This window comes from Pleurodeles waltl, chromosome 10, assembly GCF_031143425.1.
Source record: "Pleurodeles waltl isolate 20211129_DDA chromosome 10, aPleWal1.hap1.20221129, whole genome shotgun sequence".
Lineage (NCBI taxonomy): Eukaryota > Metazoa > Chordata > Amphibia > Caudata > Salamandridae > Pleurodeles > Pleurodeles waltl.
The window spans coordinates 301,495,319-301,518,969 of record NC_090449.1 but is presented as its reverse complement, the minus strand read 5'-3'; the positions used below and the strand labels follow the sequence as shown (position 1 = coordinate 301,518,969).

Genomic DNA, 23,651 nt, shown 5'->3' with positions numbered 1-23,651 from the left:
AGTGGGCTGACTGCGCTCGCACCATCCCGTGTAAGGAGGAGGAGCAGAAGGTGGTGCTGGAACACTCTCTAGACATGACGTAACTTTGCCTGTTTTGAGGGTTGAGTTGGGAAGTCTTCCTCTTACAGAGATGACCCATGAGTTGTAGTTTTGAGTTGAAGAGGTGGGGTGGGCAGAGGGGGGCTACAGACCTGTGGACTCCTGGTGAGCTGTAGTATGGGGGTTAATACTCACAGGGGCCTATGGGAGTGGGGTGGGGAAGGAGTGAAAGTTTGTTTTACTGGGGTTTGCTTCTTGTTTGTTTATGTTGACTATAGATAAGCCACAGACATGTATGCATGTTAGGACTCTCCTTACGAACTACTGGCATCTAGGTGTCCCGTCCTCGTGCTCGAAAACCATGGACGGGAGGTCCTCCCCCCGCTTAACACAGTCCCCATTTGAATACAATCACTCCTACAAGTGATTTGGGCCCCCCTCCCGAGTAAATCCTCAGACCTTCTCTGTTCTATTGTGGAGTGTAAATGGACTTGGGGACAGGGTCAAACGAGGTCTTGTGTCTCAGTACCTTAACAGAATGCATCCAGATGTTTTTTTTTTACAGGAGACACATCTTAAGGGCACCAGTTGTAAATTTCCAGGTAGAGGGCCCTATGTTATGTTGGTGCATGCAGGCTACACCTCTGGCCCCAGGTGAGTGGCGGTTTTGATCTGTAAATTTCCCCCCTTTCATATCACCAAACAGTGGACAGACCCAGCGGGTAGATACGTGAGGGTACAGGGGCTTTGGGGTAGACAGAAAGTATTGTTTGGAAGTGTTTATGCCACGCCCAGACTTCAGGCTCCTGTGCTGGATAAGCTTGTAGAGATTGTATTGGCAGCGGACTCCATGACCCACGGGTTGGGAGGGGACTTTAGTGATGTAATGGATACTGAGCTGGATCGTTCTGGGATGTCTGGGGGAACTGGCCCACATACTTTATTGTATCGCTTTGCGACAACAATGGGACTGTCTGATTAGTGGCACCGTGCCCATCCCACCGATAGGAAATACTCATACTTTTCTGGAGCCTATAAGGTGTTTCTAGACTGGTTTATATTTCCGCCCACGCTTGGGGCTTGGGACCTGCAGGACCACGAGGTGGCACATGGGCTCCAAATAGACACTGAACTGTATTTCCGGGAAAACTTGGGGTCGGTTGAATCCCCGATGGTGCTTTGGGAGGCATACAAGACAGTGATCCGGGATAGTGCTCAGAACTTAGTTGCACAGAAGAGAATAAAAGGCATCTGAAATGCTGGAAAAATACGAACTGCAACTTCTAGAGTTAGAGGGTACCCTTGCACATGTTCCAGCCCCTCCTGCCCTTTGTCAATCGGGGCTAGTTAGAGCAGAGTACAAAAAACGGCAGAGTCAGAAAGTAGAACTTGGTTGCGCACCGCCCAACACAGACTATGTGAAACAGACGATAAAGTAGGGAAACTTCTGGCTTGGCTGGGTAGAAAGGAAATGGAAGCAAGGTGGGTTGACAAGGTAGAGACCCAGGAGGGGGGTTCGGGTTTCCTCGAATACAGAAAATGCAGAGGGCTTTGCCAATTATTATCGGGCTTTGTACCAGGCCCGCCAGTGACAGGATTCACACCGCATTAGGGGATACTTACAAGGCACAGTGCTCCCCGTCTTAGATGCCGAGACCCGGGGGCGACTTTAGAAGGGGATAACACCATAGAAGAGGTTAAAATGGCTATGACAGGGCTTCGCTCAGCAAAAGCCCCAGGCCCTAATGGGTTCCGAGCAGAGCATTTCGAGAGGCTGTGCGATCTTTTAGCCCCCCCATCTTCTTGCTATGTTCCTGGAGGCAAGAAACCAGGGCACACTCCCTCCTGGACCTGAGGAAAGCAGAAATAGTGGTTATTCATAAGGAGGGTCTACCTAGAGCATCCTGTGCATCAAATAGACCAATTTCCCTCCTTAATATAGCGGTGAAAGTGTTGGCCACAGTACTAGCGAGATTATCACCCCTTTAGTTCACAGGGACCAATCTGGCTTTATGCCAGGACGGTCCACGAGATATAACTTGAGGCGCACACATAATTGGATACATACCATCCTGCAATGCCCGGACCCATGCAGTTTTTTGGCTCTGGATGCTGAAAAAGCATTTGATGCGGTGCATTGGCCCTTCCTGGCGGGTACTTTGGAGAGATTTGGAGTGGGCCCTAGATACCAGGAATGGGTGCAGCTGCTCTACTGTAATCCGGTGGAGGCGGTTTGGGTTAATGGGACCCTTTTGTCTGAGTTTTCTATTGCAAGAGGCACCAGGTAGGGATGTCCCTTGTCCCCCCTGCTATTTGCCCTCACTATAGAATCCCTGGCATGTAGGATCAGTGTCCACCCCGAGTTGTACGTGTTCAGGCTGACAGAGGAGGTGAGGGAGGAGGAACGCATCTCCTTATATGCTGATTCTATCCTTCTATATGTGGAGAAACCCCTAGTCTCTCTGCTGAGACTCTTTGAGGTATTTGCAGAGTACTGGAGCTATTCTGGGTACCAGATTAATTGGGATAAGTCGTGTTGTATGCCCCACAGGAGGACACTGTCCTCCACTCCCTTCCATGTCAACTTAAATATTCAAGTGAGGGATTCAAATACCTTGGTATATTCAGGACACATAAAGTGGACCTCTGTCATGCCCGTAATTTGGGGAGGGTGACTGGAATGTGCCAAGCTGATATGTAGCGTTTGGGGGTCTCCCACTTACTTTGATGGGTAGGGTGGCCATGTTTAAGATGATCCTCCTACTGAAGTTACTGTATGTCTGACAAAATACATATTACAGAATCTCACTGGGGTTTTTCTCGGCCCTGGAGCAGGATGTACGGGTTTTTCTATGGGAGAAGAAGCACCCGCGAATTGTGCTCAAAACTCTGCAATGTAATCACTGTAGTGGGGGGCTGTCCCTGCCGGATGTAGAGGCACACTATTGGGCGGCGCAACTGATCAATGTTGACGACTGGATGTTTTCCCCAGGTGATCATCCTACCTTTAGGTTCGAGAGATTGCAGTGGGAAGGGAAGTTGTGTCTTCACTACTCATATGGAGGTTGGGGAGTGAGGCAGCTCCTACCCGCTACACAGGCGGCTCTTGGGGCTTGGTCCAGGGTCACCAGGGTGCTGGGATGGATGCGCAGACCCACCAAGATGACCCCCCACCCCCGTAGGAGGAATGCTGGCTGCCGGAAATTGGCAAATTGACCGGATTTGAAGAGTAGGATCACATTGGAATTTCCAATCTAGGAGATGTGTTGGAAGGGGGGGAGCCTCATGCTCTTTGAATCACTACGGGCCACATATGGGCTCAACACGACGCATTTCTTCTACTATGCTCGATTGAGACATGCTTGGAGGGCAGAGTGCCTCCTGGGGGTGGGAATACCGGAATATGCTCCATTGGAAGGTTAAATATTAAAGCTGTCTCTATGGTGTACAGGGCCATCAACAATAATATGCCAGATACCCTTTGTAGACAATGCAGTCGGTGGGAGGCTGACTTAGAGGAAATGGAGGATACAGATTGGGAAGGAGCGTTGATGTTTCCCCGAGAAGTAGCCATCAAGTCAAGGCTGCGACTGATTCAGTTTAAAATCCTTCATAGGGTTTACTACTATAGACAGCGTCTGCATACTATGGGGCGGGCGCAACACCCGAATTGTATACGATGTCAGGGGCAGATTGACACCTTTTAACATACCATTTGGTGCTGCCCTGTAATGCAGGAATACTGGTTGAAGATTGTGGAGGAACTGCAGGGGGTGGTCTCGGAGCGGATCCCGCTTGACCCCAAATTTATTGTTTTCGGAATCTCCAATGATGTTGATGTGACCAGGGCCAAACTCATATTCTGCAATCTTGGGATGGTGGTGGCTAAGAGGGATGTCGCCAGTCTGTGGGGAGCAGAGCTCGGCCCCACAGTGGACACATGGAGGAGAGGGATGGAAGGATTTATGATGGCGGAAAAGGTGAAATACACAAACAGAGGCTGCCCGAGAAAATGTGGGAGGGTCTGGGGCGTCTGGATGATGTACCATTCACTACCTATATAGGGATCTACAGACTGTGGATCCACTGGAGTTTGATGAGGACTATAAACTTTGGACAGTGGAGGGACTGGGACTCATATGATGGAGAAATGAGACCAAATATAGATTTGTTTAAGGATATGTCTGAGTGTAGGGGGCTTGGGGTGATGGAGGGGTTTATTGTTGCTCTTTTTTTCTACGTTTGGTGCCGAGGTACAGTGTTGTTCTGTATACATTTTTTGATCTGGTGTGCACCGGTTGAAAATTCAACAAAAAGAGTTATTAAAAAAACAAATAAAGAAACTGAGGTAATGAAGGTTGGGGTGGATGTTCTGCTGGTTAATAAAAAATCTATACCAGCACTCCTATACACAGATGACGCAGTGCTATCTGCAAGGACGGCTAATGGTTTAAAGAAGCTAATTTCCAGAATTTTGGTATTTATGAAAAAGTTAGATCTGGAAACCAATTTCTCAAAAACTTTTGTCATGGTTTGTGGCCCTAAAAATACAAAAACACACCATACGAATATTGAGGGGAGGGTAATTGAGGAAGTCAGCCAGTTCTTGTATCTTGGGCTACTGTTTGATAATGCTTGCAACTGGGCACTTTTTGTCAGGAACAGGAAGAACCGTTTCTTGGAAGTGGTTGGCTCAATCTTCTCTCTTGTCTCCTCCATAGGGAAAAAACACAGCCCTTATCTGATAGATTTTTAGGAGGAAGAGTCTACCCGTTTTGACCTACGGAGCTGTAGGGATGTGGAGACTATTCAATGTGAAGGAAATAGGGTGTGCTGGCTCATACTGGGGGTCCCTTTCTCCACATCTCACTTTGTTGTACACAAGGAACTGGGCCTGGAGTATGTTGAAGATCTGATTAAACATGCCCCTCTGTTGCTGTGGTGTTCGATCTGGCAGAATGAGGCCGGCCTGAAATCGTGCAATTTTGTTCTGTCTCTCCTCCTCATATGGCTCTAGTAGCCCTTGGCTTAGATATTTTAGGGAGATAACGTGTGCTTTAGGCTGCCTGCATTTTTTGGGGGAGAATCCATTGGCTATCTGCATGAAGGACAAGGGATGGATCAGGAAATGTTTTTTTCTCAAAGAAGGGGATTGAGGGAGGGTACGGAACTAATGAAACCCGCTGTTAGAGAATTCTGTCTTCTACAGACCATACAGGGGACAGCTCCATATTTGCACCTGATCTCGGGCATCTGGGAACGTATGTTGTTGACCTGATTTAGGTTAGGGTCTATTAGGTGGTAGCTATGCTTCCCCCAAAGTCAGTTTGCTCCCTCTGACATATGTATATGCCAGTTTTATGAGACATCTTCCCACTGCTTAATCTGTAAATAAAAACATGCCGGTGCCCAAAGCCCTCCACTTTAACACGCAGCTGCTGCAATTAAATGTGGGAACACAGAACACTGAAGCAGCATAATCCTTAAGCCATCTTGTGCCTCTTCAATCCATTTAAAGCTACTCACTGCCCCTTCAGCTCACTTTTGCAGCTTTCTGCCCTTATGACGCTTTTTTTGTTTTTCTCTTCCTCCGTCTTTCCCGTATGTGTCTTTTGCTTGCAGCAAATGCTTGAGGCAGAAGAATAAGCACCGGTCCTCAAAAATAAGTGCTGGTGCTCCGCACCAGAAACAACCAGCACAAATTAAGCTCTGCATCTCCCCAGACATTGTTGCACCTTGTCTTATTTTGTACATTTTATCTCCCACTCATTAAAAGGTTTTTAGTCCCCGTGTTTTGGAAACTTAAGTTCTGTAAGTGTAGAGTGGCACAGATTTTCTTGCAACTAGATTGTCCCACTATTTGCCATACAGTAGGTTCCTTTCGAAAATGTGTACTGCAATTGCATCACTCTATGATGTTTTAATGATGACGTTTTATAGATCTTTTTTAGTCTTCTTTTCAATTCAATGCTGTTGGTGGTCACCACGTGTCTGTGTCCTTGCACATTACTTATTATACCTGTTGTTTTGGTATTAAGTATTTATATATTTTTACTTGTATTGTGATACATCTTTTGTGATATGCTTTTTATGAGATTGAATAAAGAATTTTGAACTTGAACTTTGAAATGTGTTCTAGTGCTGCCTCAAAGATCCCTACATAATAATTAAAATAAACTAAGGCAGAAGAGCCATGCTACAAATGAATGCATACGATTTTCTTAGAAGTCCAATTTAGTATCATATCCAGGCCTTTGCAGGCTCTTAAGACCACAACAAATGGCCGATAACTTTCTCTCGGCAAGGTAGCAACCCTATATGAACATTATGTGTTATAAGCAGCTACCGACAGCTCAAATACTAACAAAAAAATAAAGAATATTTTGTTCTTTTAGCAGCATCTCTGACCTCGCCCTCACACTTGATAACCACGCCCTCATTGTACTCAAAATCACACGCCCTTACTTTTCTTTATGCATTTCCACCGCTGGTCGTCACTGAGAAGACACTTTTTATTGTCATTCTGCATTGGCACTGAGCGCCGTCGACTTCCTGCAGACGCCGCCATCCTATTCTGAAAGGTCTTTTTAGCGTACAAATAACACTATAGGAGCCGCTTAGTCGTTGTCAAGGTAACGGCTCGCAACTAGGATGTCATAGAGGCACCTTTGTTCGCCATCTTGAATACAGATTGACAAAATAGTCTGTGCTGTTATCTCTTAAGGGGATGCAAGGAAGTATTAAAACCAGCGTGACCACCTACCTTGACCTTACAAGTGTATGTGTGACTTCCGAGCTGTACGTGAACCCGCGTTTTTTTTTTTATGTATTTACGCGCTTTTCTACTTCTCTTTATCCCATGGTAAGATGGCGATAACTTGTGTCGTACGATTTGGCAGGTACCGTTTCCGTCTCCGGATGAAAGTTCAACTTTCACATTGTGCCCTTCAATGCTGCCGCGAGAACGTCCAACGTGAGAAGAGCCTTGCGTTATCATGGTGAGACAGGGTTGGTCCTATGGGAAGCTAATGAACTGTTTAGCGTTGTGTCTGACAGAAGACAGCAGGGCTGGGGCCGTTTGTGCTTGAGAATGAACAGAATTCACAGCGCACCCAGTGAGCTGGGCAGAACCCAGCGGTGTAGCGCGTGACATCGCACAATGATCAGGAGAACTGATCAAGGAGAGCTTTAGGACACACGAAGCGTAGCTGGCATGTTTTGAGGTTGCTTTTGTGTGACATAATTACTTTTTCAGTCTGCTTATATGTAGCACGGATACCGATTGTAAAATAGCGTTTATGCCCATTTAGTGAGATTGGCCCACGTTGTGGTATAAAAACTACCGAATGCACCTAAACTGTTTATGCAAGACTACCAACTTTCTTACAGTTGTTAACCAGCATCACCTAGCTCACATATAGCAATTTAATAACCATAAAGACATGCTTTTTTTTTTTTTACATCTATTGCTATAATTTTCGTTTGTCATGTCAAGTTTAATATTTCAGGTAAACTAAACGGACTTTTAAGCTATAACGATCCATCAATTAAAACGCTTAATAATATTGGACAGCCACCTGTGCTGTTTTCAAGGAACTGCCGCCAGATCTGTCACCACTGTGATAAGCTGCAGCAGGTTACGAGGTAGTCTTTTTAAAAGTTAAAGCATAATATGGAAAACGAATGGCAACTCTGGTTCTCTGCCCCCTCGGATCCATTCGGGATTCAGGTAGTATTTCGTGTAAAAACATTGGAAAGCAGCCCATCTTCTTAGTCGCACCCCAGCACCGGGACAAAGCCCCTGCCTCGCCTCATGACTGACCAGATTGGGAAAGGACGCCTTTCTCTTTTTTTTTCTTTATGACGTCATTCGGCACGTCTTATTCACATGGCTACCGGGCTGTTCCATACACCAGTACTCGATCTTCGGGGCTAAAAACTGTAAGAGATGTTCCCAAGGATACCTTACCCCTCCTCAAACCTGGTTTTTAAATTGAGTACTCAGGGTCATGGCGACAGTTGCATTTGTTTTCACCTCCAGCAATGCGAGGAGCTCTAATTGGCGTGGCATTACATTTCAGTGTGGTAATGCGGGGCCAAGCATTGACCCGCGATGCATGGTAGTTGGCAAATCTGTCATGCTACTGGAACGGCAGAAGTGAATGTAATGGACCTGAGTTGGAGCAAGCAGTGATTCATCATATAGTCCAGACTTGGCCCTCGAGGGGGAAAAAACTGCCTAAGTTCAAGTATGTAGTGTTTTTTTTATTATGTACATATGCCGTCTGCAATAGTCGCTCTGAAGTCTTGACCTACGGTATATTGCACTTTGTTGCACAATGCTTGCTTGTTGCATCATGAGTGTGGTACCGCCCCGATAAACAATGTTCCTTTTTTTACCCAGAGCCCTTCAATTAATAAATAGCCTGTGCTGCTTGGCACTGGTGATAAATCTCTTGGTAAAGACCTCCATGTTCAGTCATGTTTTCTTTTACGTTATTTGTATCTTATTGGTACTTGTCATGGTAAAACATCTCATTATTCCCTTTACTGACTTCGTGGGTTGGTTAATAGATTTTAAAGCCGTTCCGAAGGTGCTGAGGTTGGGAAAGACATGATACGAGAGGAACTAGTTCAGATAATCACTTTTTCAGACGCATAGTTAGATACAAGTAGAGGGGATGAGGGAATGCCAGTTTAGCACACGTCGTCCCTCTACCGTTTGAAACCATAAATAGGTGTGCACTTCCCAGAAAGAGTTCTAGCATGTCACATGTTTTGAGAGAATGGTGAAAATGATTACGGTCATAAAAGGCAACTGAGTTGTGGAGTACAAGCCTTCACTCACCAAATGGTAGCATTCTTCTTCTTTGGACTGTGTCCTCATCGGGCTGGCACTGCAGTGCATGAGAGGCCATGTTAGGGGCTCTTTACTGGAGTTCTTTTCCAACTAGCCACTGAGTTAGATCTATCCAACTCAATATTACTGCAAAGTAGATTGGCCAGATTATTAGAGAGAACACTAAATAGGCTAAAATTAACTAAAGCTCCTCTGGAAAATTAATTCTTTGCATAATCTTTGTTAAGAATAAACAGGGACCTAAAGGGAACTAATGGTCCCACCGATCAGGAGAATTGGTTAACATGGTTTTTTCCTTGTATTGTCCCAGAAAGGATCAGTGACAGTTCAGCAGGACCCTAGTCTTATGCCTGTAATGGGGAAGGTAATTTTGAGTTGTTTGTGTTGAAAAAGGGATCCTTTGGTCACTGCTTGTTTTGTCATACCCTATTTGCTGTCAATATCGAGTCCTTAGGTCTTGCAAAGGCCTTGACTATAACTCTGTGATGACATAATATGGGACTTAAACATGACTTGGCCTAGTTGGAGAAACTCAGTTTTATCTTTAATTGTGAGAACAGTTGTTTCTATCCACCCCTAAATAAATAGAACGTATCAGAGAGCAACTAGTAATATGGTACCTTTACACAAAATAGTATCTAACTGGAAGCCAGAGTTGTAGCACAGAAGTGTGAAAAAATGGTGCTGCACACAAGATACCCTTTCGAAATGCGAGCTGAGTCTTCCACACACTTACTGCAAGAGTACATGCACTCTGAGAAGGGTAGAAGTGATAGGTTCCATGTAAGAGAACAAGAAGAGGGGAGGAAGAATGCTTGCAAATAGTCTGAACTACTGACAGTCACTCTGGGTAACACCCTTCCGAAGGGAAAACAAACAACTCCAGACAGGTTCGGCCTTTTTAGTCTTTGTCATTGAATTATTACCTAGATCCTGTTGTATAGTGACAGAGACCCCTTGTCTAGGCCTCCCCTTGGCCACTTAAGACGTTACATTAGACATACAAAAAGTGATGGAAGGACTTCTTGCAAATAGTCTAAACAACTGGCAGTCGCTCTGGGTAGGTAGCTTTCCAACATATACTTTTTCAGCGACTGTACCAGTCTAGACAGAGGCCATGTGTTAACACAATCAAAGTCATTAGAGAGAATACACGGGCCTGCAGTAGCAAACAGTTTAAAAGAAAAGTATTGATAGAGAGGTATAATCTAAAGGCACACGCTGACATGGGAGACAAATTGCAGAAGGGAGGTGTGAGTTGTAGAAGATCTCAGTTTAACCCTCTGAGTATAGGGGATCTAGCGCTTCTTCAGAGGCAGTGTTGATAGGGAGCATAAAGGCTGTGAAATTCTCTTTGATCTTTCACTTTTACAATAACTGTAAATTCATTCTCTGCATTTGATTTTAACCTTCTGTTCTTTGGCAGTGTTTTGGATGTCACTTGTGCGCATGGATCCTTGCCCTGAATCTTCAAGCCCATCCCACCCTCTTTGTCCAGTGCCCATGTATGACTTCCAGTGCCAGGGATTGAAACCAACCCGTGCACCGGAGGGGACACAAATCACTTCAGAAGTCAAGGGATTATGAATGTAAAGCATGGAATAGGAAATTGCTCTATTTGTCAATACATCAAATCATAAACAGAAACATAGTGCTTCGGCTGCGAATTTGTGACCACTCTTCCAGATATAGACATAAAAACAGGGATTACATGCATCCTCCTACTCTTTCTTAGTCAACATTGTTTTCGATAAAAGGTCCGCCTGAATGAATCATAGATTAAGGAATGGGCAAAAGCAACACAAGTAAAATAGATACTTGCCGTAATCATCTGACTTATCAGGTCAAGTACATATTCTTTCTCACATACACATTCTCTTCGACCTGTTGCTGCAGATACACCCCTCAGTTGCAATACTACAACTAGAGAGGCAATTAGTCATTGTAGAACCTCCAACCTAGGGATGCAAAGTAGTGGGTAGTTTGAAGGATCTGATTCTGTGACTTGGTGCGAGGGACATTTCCTTCGTCCACCATTGAACACATTTATATGGGCATGCAAGTGCCAAACTCTATGAAATCAAGACCATTTTAAAAAGCTGATTGTGTTCTAGATGTAGCGTAGGCACTTTTTCCACATACCTTGTAGCCCATGCTGCTTCCGATCACTCGAGGATTACTATCTTCAACGATGACAGGACCTGTGTTGCCCACTACTTGATTTATGGAATGCAGCCTGATTCGGATTCCAGTCACAAATGATCTCACTTTAGTGCAGGCCATCGCTGCATCGGTAGGGTGACCATATCCAAATCTTTTGGAGTATTGCAAGCATTAGCAATAATTGCAACGTGATGTGCTGTGGGCTTTTCATTCCCGAATTATCATGCAGTTTTTACTGTGCAGGAAATGGTACAATAAGTTAGAAATTGTCTTCTGGTAGCCTCTCCTCCCTAAGCAGCAAATCGAATGCCTTGAACTTCTGTTCTTCAAACAGGTCACTCTGAATGTGAATAACCACTTTTTGCCACATCATTTAGCTTTAGTATAGTTTTAATGCATTCAAATTCTGGATACTACTACAGTGGGAAAGCTGATGCGTAAGTCACCATTGCCTTTGTGCGGGTTGAACATTTCATCCAACAGTATCGTTGTTGTTATATGTCACTGTTATATTGTGGTGCCGCACCATTGGCATAATAAGCTTGTCTCTAACATGCGGCTTCTCCCGCCTCAGCGTCCACGCACCAACGAGCCACCCACTGCGATTGAGAAGCAGTGTAATTATTTTCACAGTCTGGTACATTGAGCTCGACCTTGTGAGCAATGGCCATTTTCGCAGTGCAGTTTATTTCTACCTCCATATTAACTCCAAAAGTATTCCTTTTTTGTTTTAAATATACATTTAGGGACAATTATCAGTACATTTGCAGAAAAGTATGAAAACCTAGGGAACAAGTTTCATTGTAGAAAGGACCATTTTACCCTTTACTGATAATGGGCGCTTGTTTCAGAGCTATATAGACACTCTAATGCTCATGATACAAATACCTGTACACCGAGTTATTTAAAATATCTAATGTATAGGTAAATCTATGAGATGGGTGTGTGCTCCCTCCTTTTGGAGAGGTAACCAACACAACTACAGCTTTGAGTTTAAGCTCAGAGACTTAACCAAGTCGGTCGACTTGTGCAAGAAGTGGAGCTACATCATCTGCAGGATTATTAATTTAAAGAATACCGTTGGCCTATAGTGAACGTCATGTGTTTATGCCCATGTAATGTTATTTCTCTATTCACCTCTTCTTTTCATATTATTACAGCTAAGGGTTTCACAGCAAGCGCAAAAAGCAGTGATGAGAATGACACACCTGCTGTATTCCCTTGTGTATGTACCACACTTCTACAATCCTGTCTTTATAAATCTTGCTGTTGAGGTAGTGCATGGCAGCTGTTTTCATGCCAATAATCTGGTGCCAAAACCTACTGTCCTTAGTACCTGGTATAGTTACCTCCACCCGAGGGTATTAAAGGCCATCCCCATCTTAGTGGAGGCCAACCTGGTGTGTAAGCCACGTAGTAGCTGATTGCCTCGTACATGTTTTTTCCTAATATTTGGTGATCTATTTCTCCCAGGCACAAACCCAGTTTGATCTGGATGGATCAACTCTGGGAGTACATCAGAGATTCTTGCCACTAGCCTCTTGGCCAGTGCTTTATCGTTTATATTCAACTTGGACAAAGGATGATAGAATCCCTTGCCCCACATGTCTTTGTTTGGTGTTAGGAGCATAACAATGAAGGCTTCTTTGGTTGAAGGGTTCACGGACCCTTTCCCCCGAGCAGTGCAATGATCTGCAATAAATGTTATGTTAGTGTGTTATTAAATGTGACATGAAATATTTTATGAGTTGAAGGTGAAATAAATGAGGTAGAATTTAGTATGGTTGTTCGGGAGATCATCGTAGTAAGCTGAGGTTTGGGTGGGCTAGATGTGGAAGAGGGAAGAGCTTAGGCATGGTTATTTTGGAGATAAATGTAGTAGAAAGGGTTTTGGATGAGTCGGAGTGGGGACGGTGGATAGATTGATAGAGACATGACATATGGTGGTGAGTAGACAAGCTAAAGCTTACAAGAGTGCATTTATATTATTTTTATGTATAATTTTATATATATATATATATATAAACACTTCATTTCTCTCTCTCCAGAGAAACGCCTGCACTCGAACTGGGATGAAATGTGATTTATTCAATCATGCAGCAATATGCCATAGTGATACCCATTAAATCTTTTCACAAAAGTATCTCCAATTCAGAACGCGTTTCGGCTGATCACACAGCCTTTATCAACTGAAAAACGCCGTGCTTAATATTAATTCTTTGCACGTGAGTTAATTAAAACCAAAATGGTGAAAATACTGCTCCAAGCCATTGCTTCCAATTTCACTTTGTTTTTCCAATTTCACTTTGTTTTTTTTCAGTTCATCATTAGCAGTTCTTTTTATATCAATTACTTGTCTCTGGAGCTGGCCCAAATTTACTCTCCGTGCTACGATAATGTTTAAAATAAATCAGCTGGCTTTGAAACTTTATATATAGTCTTGCGAACATCGATTCAATTCAATTCTATGGCACTCATATCAATTCACAAAGTGAAATTGGAAGCAATGGCTTGGAGCAGTATTTTCACCATTTTGGTTTTAATTAACTCACGTGCAAAGAATTAATATTAAGCACGGCGTTTTTCAGTTGATAAAGGCTGTGTGATCAGCCGAAACGCGTTCTGAATTGGAGATACTTTTGTGAAAAGATTTAATGGGTATCACTATGGCATATTGCTGCATGATTGAATAAATCACATTTCATCCCAGTTCGAGTGCAGGCGTTTCTCTGGAGAGAGAGAAATGAAGTGTTTGTGTTCAAAGCGCAATGGCGGTAGCGCTTTACCTTGCACCACCAGCGATTTGGCAGCACACCGGCAACCGCAAGTTCAGTGTTGATATATATATATATATATATATATATATATATATATATATATATATAAATACTTTTTAAATTATTAGTTTTCTTTTTAAAATTTATTAATTATTGTTTTATTCAATTTACTTATTTGTAATTTGAATGTTATTTATAGATTTTATTTATTTGTATTTAATTTTCTCTAGTACAGTAGGACTAGAGTAATAAATTGATCTGTAAGGGAATATAATAATGGTTATAAAAATAAGAGCAAAAAAGTAGTATTGTATAAACACAGACTTTCAAGATTTGTAATATTTGAAGTTAACTAATGAGTGTACTTCTCTAACATTTGTTTTTTTCTCATTTTTTGAATAGTGAAATGCTTATGATAATAAAACATTTGATCGGTGTGATATAAAAACAAGAGTAGGGATTCATAAGTATCTAATATAACCACTTATCTAGGAGCTATGCAATGACCTATGAACATGTTAAGCATAGACATATATGTATATACACACACACACACATATACATATCTATACACACACACACATATATACACATCCAATACATATTTAATCATGAGTAAATATAAATGTGTTAAACAGGTTTAAAGAGTATGTGTGTAATTTATTGTTATGAGATAGTAGCAATACATATTTCCTAAAGAAGTATACATATCTAGAATATACACATAATCAGATTAAAAATATTTATTAACAAAGGCATATCCAGTCCATTGCTGTTTGAATATGGTGGTTATGAAGGAAAGAGCCAACTCTTGAGTAGTCTTCTGAAGACAAGATAGTTATCCCTGGATCCTATATTTAGGGGTAATGAATTCCATAGTTTGCCTGCTTAAACGGAGAAGGATGTAACGCCTATAGTCTTTTTCTTGTATGGAGGTGTTCAAAGGTGAGGTGCCAATCTTGAGTGGATGTTTCTTTGTTGAATGTATTTTGTTATTTTATTTCTGATAAAAAGCGGTCCTGTTCTGTGTCTAGCTCTGTGGGTAATACAAAGCAGCTAGAAGGTGGATCTTATGGCAATGGGTAACCAGTGTAGTGATCTAAAGGCAGGGGAGCTATGGGCTTGTGGCTTTACATTTAATAGTAGCCTGCCAGCGGAGTTATGAAAAAAATACAACGTATTCAGAATAGAGATGATCCATGGTGTAAGCCATTGGCATAATCCAAGTTGGATAGTACAAGAGAGATAGTAGCCTGCACCTTGTGTGGAAATCTGAGGTGGAGGAAGATGCATTGCAGAGTCTTCAAGGTGATGAAGCTTGTTTGTGTTAATTTGTCCACTTGGGCATTCATTTTTAACTTGGAGTCCATGGTAATTCCATGGTTTTTAACTTCCTCGGATAATTGAGGAGGTGGTCCGAGATCGTCAGGCCAGGTGTATAATGGGTCATAATTTTTCCAGTCACCCAATATGAGTATTTCCGTTTTGGAAGCATTTAGTTTGAGATGGCTCCAAGTCATCCACTGATCAACGGCTCTGAGGCAACTGAAGATTTGTCCGTTTTCAATGTCTTTGGTGTATTCCAATTTAAGTAGTATTTGTGTGTCATCTGCATAGTTGTAGCATGAGAGTTGAAAATCATTTATCAGTTCTGGTAATGATATCATGTAGCTGTTGAAAAGCAAAGGTGAGATGATTGATCCTTGGGGGACCCCTGCTTTTGTGAAGTACAGTTTGGATGAGAAGAGGGGAGAATAGATAATATTAGTTCTGTTTTGAAGGTAGGATGTAATCCAGTCAAGAGCAGTCCCTTCTATTCCGGCTTCATGGGCTTTATGGATTAAGGTGACATGGTCAACCGTATCAAGCAGCCAAGAGGTCCAAGAGAAGTAGTGCAGCTACTCCATTGTGGTTGACTGTGTTTTTAAGATCATCCCAGATTGCTGTGAATGCCGATTCAGTGCCTCTTCGTGGGCTGAATCCAGTTTGGTAGTCTGAAAGTATGGAATTGTTTTAAATGAATTGTGACATCTGGGCGAATGCTGCTCTTCCTATCAGTTTGCACAGGAAAGGTCCATTTGTGATTAGTCTATAGTTGTTGGGGTCCTGCAGGTATAGGTTTTTTTTCTTTAATAATGGGTGTATGTATGCCTTTTTCAGGTCTTCAGGAAAGGTTTCTGTAGTTACTTGTTGATGATTCTTCTTACAGGTGTGGCAGCAGAAGTAGATAAAAGAATGTTCTTGAAGATGTGTGGTGGACAAGGGTCAGAAGGGCAACCGTAAGGCTTGATTGCTTTGGTCAAATCCATAAATTCACCTTGTGATATTTGTTTGAAGGAGTGTAGAGCCTCAGTTGGTTTGTTCTTAGAGGGGATTTTAGGAAAGGGGTTGGTGTTGATGGTTTTCTTCTTTTTTTAAATATGAGTCCAATGTGTCTGCCTTAGTTGTGCAATGAGTTGCCAGTTTATTTGTGAATTATTGAGTAGTGGGATGACTTCCTTCTATGCATTTAGGTTTTCAAAATTCATTGAGAATTTTATAAAAAATCTTTGGTTGCAGAGTTAGCATTTTGGATTCTGTGTGAGTAGTTGCTTTTTTGATTGATGATTTATATATTCTGTTAAGTTTGTGTAGCTGCAGTTGTTTGTTTTGAGCCAGGTATGCTGCAACCTTCTGAATTAATTGTATCTAGATCTGTGTTGGCTGTTAGTTGTGTTTCTAAGTCAACAAAATAGAGTTTGCTCCAAGGCAGATAGTTGCATGTAGGTAAGTAGTTGTGGGGTGTGTTGACTTGTGGTGTTTTATGTTGGAACATTATCAAATGGTGGTGATGTGATGCTATGAACGGTAACTAGTTCAGGCTTAGCAAAAATGACATTTAGGATATGTGTGGGACTGCATAATTTGATGTAGGTTCAATGCGACTAGGCCAGTGGTGATAGCTTTTGGATGGGGCATATTGGGTTTGTCAAACCAAATATTTAGGTCCCCAAGAATGCATAGGTTTGAGTACAATGTATTAAGGTTTGAGACTGTATCTAGAAAAGCGTCTGGGAATGTTGAGTTGTTAGGTGGAGGGCTGTAAAGGGGGAGACAGTTACAGGAAGAAATTGGAGTAGGGTGGCATCTGGTGAGGAGGGCTTCACAACCTTGTATGGAAATGTCTGTTTTACTGAGATTTATTGCTTGTTTGAATCCTCTCTTGCCTATATGGTTTTGTGTGATAGTTTGATAGCCCGGAGGAACGGCTTCATACAGCACTGGGGCCATGTCCTCTCCCAACCATGATTCTGTTATGAATAGTAAGTCAGGTTGTGTGTCCGTGAGCAGGTCGTAGAAGTGGTGCTTGTTTTTTTGACAGTGAACAAGCATTTATGATCTGGCAGTTTAGAAAAAAGTGTTAGTGGCGGTCTTGTTTTGTTTACGAGAAGGGTGAGCAGTATATTTTGAGCTTGTTGCAGGTGTGTTGTTAGTTGTGATAAATGTGTGAGGGCCACAATAGCCCTGTTATTCCATATGGTGTCCCTCTTCCAGCAGGCTTAGGAGGTATTTTTTTGGGTCTGTGTGTGTTGATGGTGGACCTGGTGGCTGAGAGAGACGTGAAGAGTATATTCTTTTTTTGTAGGGTAGCCTTATTATGTGATAGACAAGAGAATGCGAAGTTGTTAAGAGTGGCATGTTGTTTATTTTGTTTGCGTCTGTTTAGTGTGGAAGGAGTATGGTTAGGGGTGGTGGAGGAGCATTTGGATCATAATGTAAGGCTCTAAATTGTGCAATGGATGAGAGGCTGATGAATGAATGTTGCTGTGTTGGGGTGCTTGTAGTAGATGTTTGTGAAGAGTGAGAATGTAGGGGTAAAGATTGGTCAGGATTTGTATTCTTTGTGTAGTCATGAGGGTGGGGTGGGTGTGACGGAAAGTAGGATGAAAGTTTGTGTTATTTTGATGTGCGTGGTCTGTATTGTTTTTGTGTAATAGTGGGAGGGGATATTGATGTAGTGGTTTTCTGTGAAGAATTTGTATGCGAGTTAGTGCTGGTGAGTGGTATTTGAATATTACAGGGGGTGTTGTGTTTTGTAGGTGAGTGTATGATGTGTGTAAGAGGAGATGGATGTGTGTCAGGGAAGTTTGTGTTGGTTGTGATGACTGGAAGAGGTAATATGTGCAGTGGAGTGTGAGGATTGTATGGTTGTGTGTAATTGGTGAAGAGAGGGAAGGGTGTTTGTAGATGGTGTGTTGGAAGGCTGGCTTTAGGTATTGTCATGAGAAAAGGGGGTTTGGCAGAAGCAAATAGAGGATAGCGCTGTTGGTTTGTATGAACAGGGAGTGTGTATCTGGATGGCTGAAAGTAATATACAATGTAGTTTTTGTTGTGTGGGCAATGGCAGGTTGTCTTAGTGGAAATGAACAGAGTTGTGTTTGCTGTGAGAATGAAGGTGTTTTACTGTAGTAGTTGTGGTGGATATGTGTATAGGTGTGGTATATGGGGGTTTGTGTTGGTTGATGAGATGTATGAGGTCAGTAGGGATGCAAGAGTTGGATGTCTTTGCTGATAATGTGTTTGCATGTTGATGGATGTGTAGGGAGTAAGGACCTTTTTGGTCAATAGAGAATTGGGCAGCATATCTGGCCCAAGGCCCAATATGTCACGAACAGGCCCAAACCGACAACTACCCTTGTCCACTCCACCCTTAGCTTCACCGCCCAGGCTGAGACGCCCGGAGCCCAAGGCCTAAATAGCCCTGTTGGCCAATAGAAACCTAGTCCTAACTCTAACCAATCAGATTCGTAACCCAAAATCTCACAACCAATGGGAGACCCAATTCTATTCACCAATCATACCCCTAATCCTGACAACCAATCACAACCCCAACCCTAAAACCAGGAACCAATAGGAATCTCAACCCTAGTACCTAAGCCAATAGAAAGACCAATCCCAACAACCGATCACAACACGATATGCAACAACCAATAGAAACCTATATAAGGCCCATGTTAACTGAAGCCCCAGCCCCTGTCGGAAGGGAGGAGGGAGCTGCTGCTCTATTCAGAATCTCCTTGGATACAGACAGGCTGAATCCACATTGCCAAGCTAGCAGAGTCTACTTTCCAGATAAGGGAGAGATTGTAAAAAAAAAAAAACACTGAAATACTGCTTGTCGTGCACTAAGAAATTTGGCTTTTTCAAGGCAAAAAACACCTGATGCAGACAGTTTCTAAACGCAATTTAAATCACAGACACAGATTAAGAAGTCTCCTAAACACACTCTGGTTAACCACTGAAGTGTATGTAGCCTTTTTACTTAAAAAAAGAAGGAGGGGGTGCGTTATGCAGTCTTTTGCCACAAACTAGGAGGGAAATTTAAAACAGTCATGACTAAAAAAATGAAATAAAGGTGTTATAATGATGCTTTCCTAGCCTGTCTACTACTAAACCTGGATATTCCTTTCTAGCTTGCTCTAAGAGAAGTGATTTTCTTATGATCTAAGTACCTCTATTTCTAGCTGTCTTCATTTCTCTCCCAGCCTAGAAATATCTCTTTCTAATACGACTAAACTCCATGTGTCATTCCTATATATGCACCTCTCACAGTAACCTTCAAAGATTCCCAAACATTGTGAGGGTAGTACACCGATCCTCAAAGTATTTTACGAGGACTTCTTTTGCCAATTCCCTGTTTGGTGTGAAGTGCCACCAGTGCCAGGCTCCATGTTGTGATAGGAAGGTGTAAAGGCAAGGCACCTACTCAACAGTTTGGTGTCTGAGCTCTCCATTCGACCCTCCACTCTTTCTGGAAGTGTGAGAAGTCCACCTTCTATATCTGTCTCAGCTTGATTTCAGTATTTCAAATACTGTGCAAGTACCTTTGTGGTCAACAAAAAACAAACCGCAGCTTTTTCCAAACTAGGGCAACTACAAAAATATGTACCCCCGTTTAAAAAAACTCAGCAAGATTTTAAGTGAAACAAATCTCTCCAGTGTAATTGAATGGGGAGATATCATGTGAGGGATACACACCTACTGTGGTGAAACCTTGCATGAGGCCCAGTAGCCTTGAGGTTTTGAGCATTATATCAGAGTATAGCAGCCACATATTTACAAAACAACAAATGAGATCTGCGCACCACGCAATGAAACAATGTTTCGATTGAGTACGGTGCGACCTAATGCTTATCGTTCTGACAGCAATCTCAACAGTTGCCATTCAAGTACCACCGGTTTACTATTGTCAGTGTCCCTTTTGTCTCCTCCTTCGGGGCTTGAGGTCCCTGATTTGTGTCCTGAACCAGTTGGGAGTGATAAGGTGCTCTGGGTCTTCTCTCTGCTCCCCTGTTTAGCAGTTCCCGTTTAGCCCCTTGCTTTTGGTCCAATGGCCAGGGGAGAGTTTAGTGAAGGACATTGGTTTGCCAGCCTTATGTGGCCATATTTCTCTTTTACGGCAAGTTTGGTTAAGAGTTCTCCATTATCTGTCTTCTCTTGTGTAGTCCACTCCCATGTCCCCTTGTGTTTCAAGAAAAAATGCATCCTGTCATTAGCAATTATCCTCAGTGTGGCAGAGAAAAGAAGTGAGTGTGGTATCTCAAGTTGGTGCAGACAGTTCTTTACTTCCATGAATTATGTTTTGAGTCTAGATGAGGACGGTATAGTCAGGGAACAAAATCACTTTGTGATTGTCCAACAAGATCGGCCCATATCTCTGTAATTTTTTTTAAGAAAACCGTCCTAAGCCTTGTAGTTTAGTAGTCTCACCACTCATTATTGAGGAAGTACACCAGCAACCAGTCGGGCCACAGCTATTCTATGTGCTCACTCTGTGGTGTAGAACTTGGACAGATCCATGGGTGCCACTTTTTCTCCAACCTAAGTTTCAAGAAAAGAGACCATATCAGGACTTCTTGTATTTTCAGGCAACCCTAACATCCTTACATTATTCTGGTGAGAACACAGTCTGCAACCTTTACATGTGATTCAAGGATCTTCAACAGAGAATTTTATATCTGCCACATCAGTTTGCATTCCTCTAAATGCTGGACAGCTGACCATAGCACCCTGCCGTATCATTGCCAGGTCACTCCTCCAAACCTCCATGTCTGTTCCTGCCACTGTGAGTTCCCTCCACTCTCTGCAAAGGCTCTGGTTACTAATGCTGTGGTCTCCCAGTGACCAGTAGCATCCTGGACCCCTCCACACTTTTTCTTCAGGCCAGACCTACCATGTTTTCCATGGCCACCCGACACAGCATTCTCGTCCACCTAGCACTCATGTTTTCTGCCAGCAGAGTGGTTCGACTTGGGAAGATTCATGACTCTTACAATCTATATCACCATTTTGGATGGGCGGCGTGTCAGGCATTTGCTTACTTATCGAAATGACAGTAATGTATCCCATGGCTGTCGACTGACAACATTCACAAGTCGTACCAATGTATTCCCGTTGCCTAGATGTCACTGGGGCAGGGTTAACAGGGATTACTGTTCCGCACATTACAATGCGGGCAAAGTCACTGCAAATGCATCAATCGCCATTGCATGCAGACAACGCCCCATCATTTCCATAATAATTACTAAGCAAGTGTTGGCAATGCTACGGCCAATATTCACTTATGGTTATCTTGAATAAAACAATTGCGGAGGACTGGTAGCTTATGGTGGTGCAAGTATACAAAGTAATTGATGGCGCTGCCTTTGAATAGAAAAGAAATCAGTGTGAACTGTGGAGAACGCCTTGTTTCTGGCTATATGATCTCCTTGATTGAACGCATTTCTGGATTGGTATAACTTCCATTATTTCAATATCATGTCTAAGCTATTGGAAAAAGGCATGTTTTGGCATCAGCAGGATACATTACTGGCACCTGTGGTGTTGTCTGTAAGCGTGCTTAGTTGGCTGATTAAGAGTGCAGTAGAATGAGTTTCATGATGTGATATTTGAAACAAAAACACTCCTGAAACAGCAGTGTAACGAGCCCATCAGCCTGTTTGTAAATCCATCACTTTTATTCACAGAGTCTCCGTGCATGAGGCGTTTCAACCCCTTCGGGCCTTAAGCATATGCAGGGTGCTAAGTGGTTGATTGCTGTCATTATAAACGTAAAGTGCATAGACATTAAATATAGACTTTAACAGCCTCAGTTTCAATTATTGTGTCCTAACAAATAATACATCACTACGGGTCAAAATACTGGTCTTTCAAAATCCATATAACACAATAACTTCCAAGATGGTATAATCTGTTATCTTTGCTATAACCCCCATTGCTAGGTAAACAACCATACCAATAATGCATTTTGTTGTTAATTGTTAAGTTATACAATCCTGAGAGGCTCCCATGCTAGTTCTTAAATATAGTATTCTTTCCATCCGATGTAAAAATAGCTCTCCACTACTTCCCAACGCTTTCTCCTTCATTTTTTCATGTGTACAAACAACACGGCATGTGTTGGGAAACATTTCTGTGCAAACCTTGGCTGTTCTTACATGTCATCCAACACAGTTGTAGTAAGCTGGGCTCTGGTTGTAGTACTCACCACTTTTTATTTTTTTTGCTTGGTGTTAATATGCTTTGGGCTGTGTTGCACTGGGATCCTACTAACCAGGACCCCAATGCTCTCTCCCATAAATATGGTTACTACTAAACTTTTTACACCCACAGTTGGCATGGTGCACCCATGTAAGTTTCTAGTATATGGTACACCAGGTCCCCTATGGGCTGCAGCATATGTTGCAGACTGGGTCTGGTGAGCCAGGCTCAGGCCAGAGGAGCAGAACAAAGGATTTCCTGCAAGGGAGATGTGTGACCATGTCCCCCCCCCCCCCCCCCCCATGGTCACACATCTCCCTCCTGTGTATTAGGTGTCTAAGGGTTTGGGTGGGGTGGCCCCTGAGCACGACCAGACTGCTTTGAATGGTACATCCGGTGCCTTCCTTGCATAATCCAGTTTGCACAAGTTCAGGAACCCCGGTTCCTGCTCTGGTGCAAAACTACACAAAGGGCAGGGGAGCGACCCCTCCCCCCCCATTCCAGCTTCACCCCAAGGGATGTGCACAGAGCTCTGCCAGGTGGCCACTTGATTTTGCCATCTTGAAAATAAGATGGGCAGAGGCCCCTGGAAGCATCCAAGTGGTTGGCCAGGTAGATGATGCCCCTGACCCCCTCTGATAGGTTGATCACTGCAGAGAGTGACAAACCCCCTATTAGGGTTATTTAATGGCTCCCTCGCGGGTGGGTCTTCAAATTAGTCGAACAAGACTCTACAAGGATCTCTCTGCAAGACATCTTCTGCCCCTGGCCTCTGGAACCACTGCTGGCTTTCGTTGGTACCGAACCAGTTTGCTTCTGGTGGGAAGGCTCCCATTACAACATTGTTTCTCTTAAGCTTGCCAGAATTCTGCAACATCCAAGACTGTGCATCCTCCAGAGTCACAGGGACTCTGCATTAGGATGCACAAAGGAATCTCCCTAGGAGTGATGGAGTCACTCCTGTGCAACCTCAGGCTCCCCACGACAATGTCGACTGGCTGGTGGGATCTGCTATCCCACGGACATCCAACAACTCTGCAAAACAGGTGGTGAGTCTGCGGAATTTTCTGGGTTCTGCTTGTCTTCTAACCACCTTAGGAGACTGTGGGCCCCTGCTCCTGCCACTGGACTGTAACCCCTGTGCACTACAACTGTTGCACTTGCCAAGGCTTGTTGACTCTTCCCCCGGGAGATCTTCAGGCTAAAAAATGCGCCAGCTGCCAGGACAACAGTCAGAAAACCAGTGTAGGAAGGTAGCCTCTTTCTAGCCTTGTTACCCCCACTTTTGGCCT

General features: G+C 43.1%; 2 protein-coding genes across 2 annotated transcripts in view; one reads left to right on the top strand and one right to left on the bottom strand.

Annotated features, from left to right (window-relative positions):
- LOC138261490 (uncharacterized) overlaps positions 1-6,687 on the bottom strand; it is a 58,434-nt gene extending 51,747 nt beyond the window's left edge. Inside the window, exon 1 of the mRNA XM_069210469.1 lies at positions 6,505-6,687. Coding sequence (XP_069066570.1) covers positions 6,505-6,518 — 14 coding nt within the window. The 5' untranslated portion in view covers positions 6,519-6,687. The remainder of the gene's footprint in view (positions 1-6,504) is intronic.
- LOC138261488 (coronin-7-like) overlaps positions 1-23,651 on the top strand; it is a 1,075,977-nt gene that overhangs the window by 1,000,142 nt on the left and 52,184 nt on the right. The window lies entirely within an intron of this gene.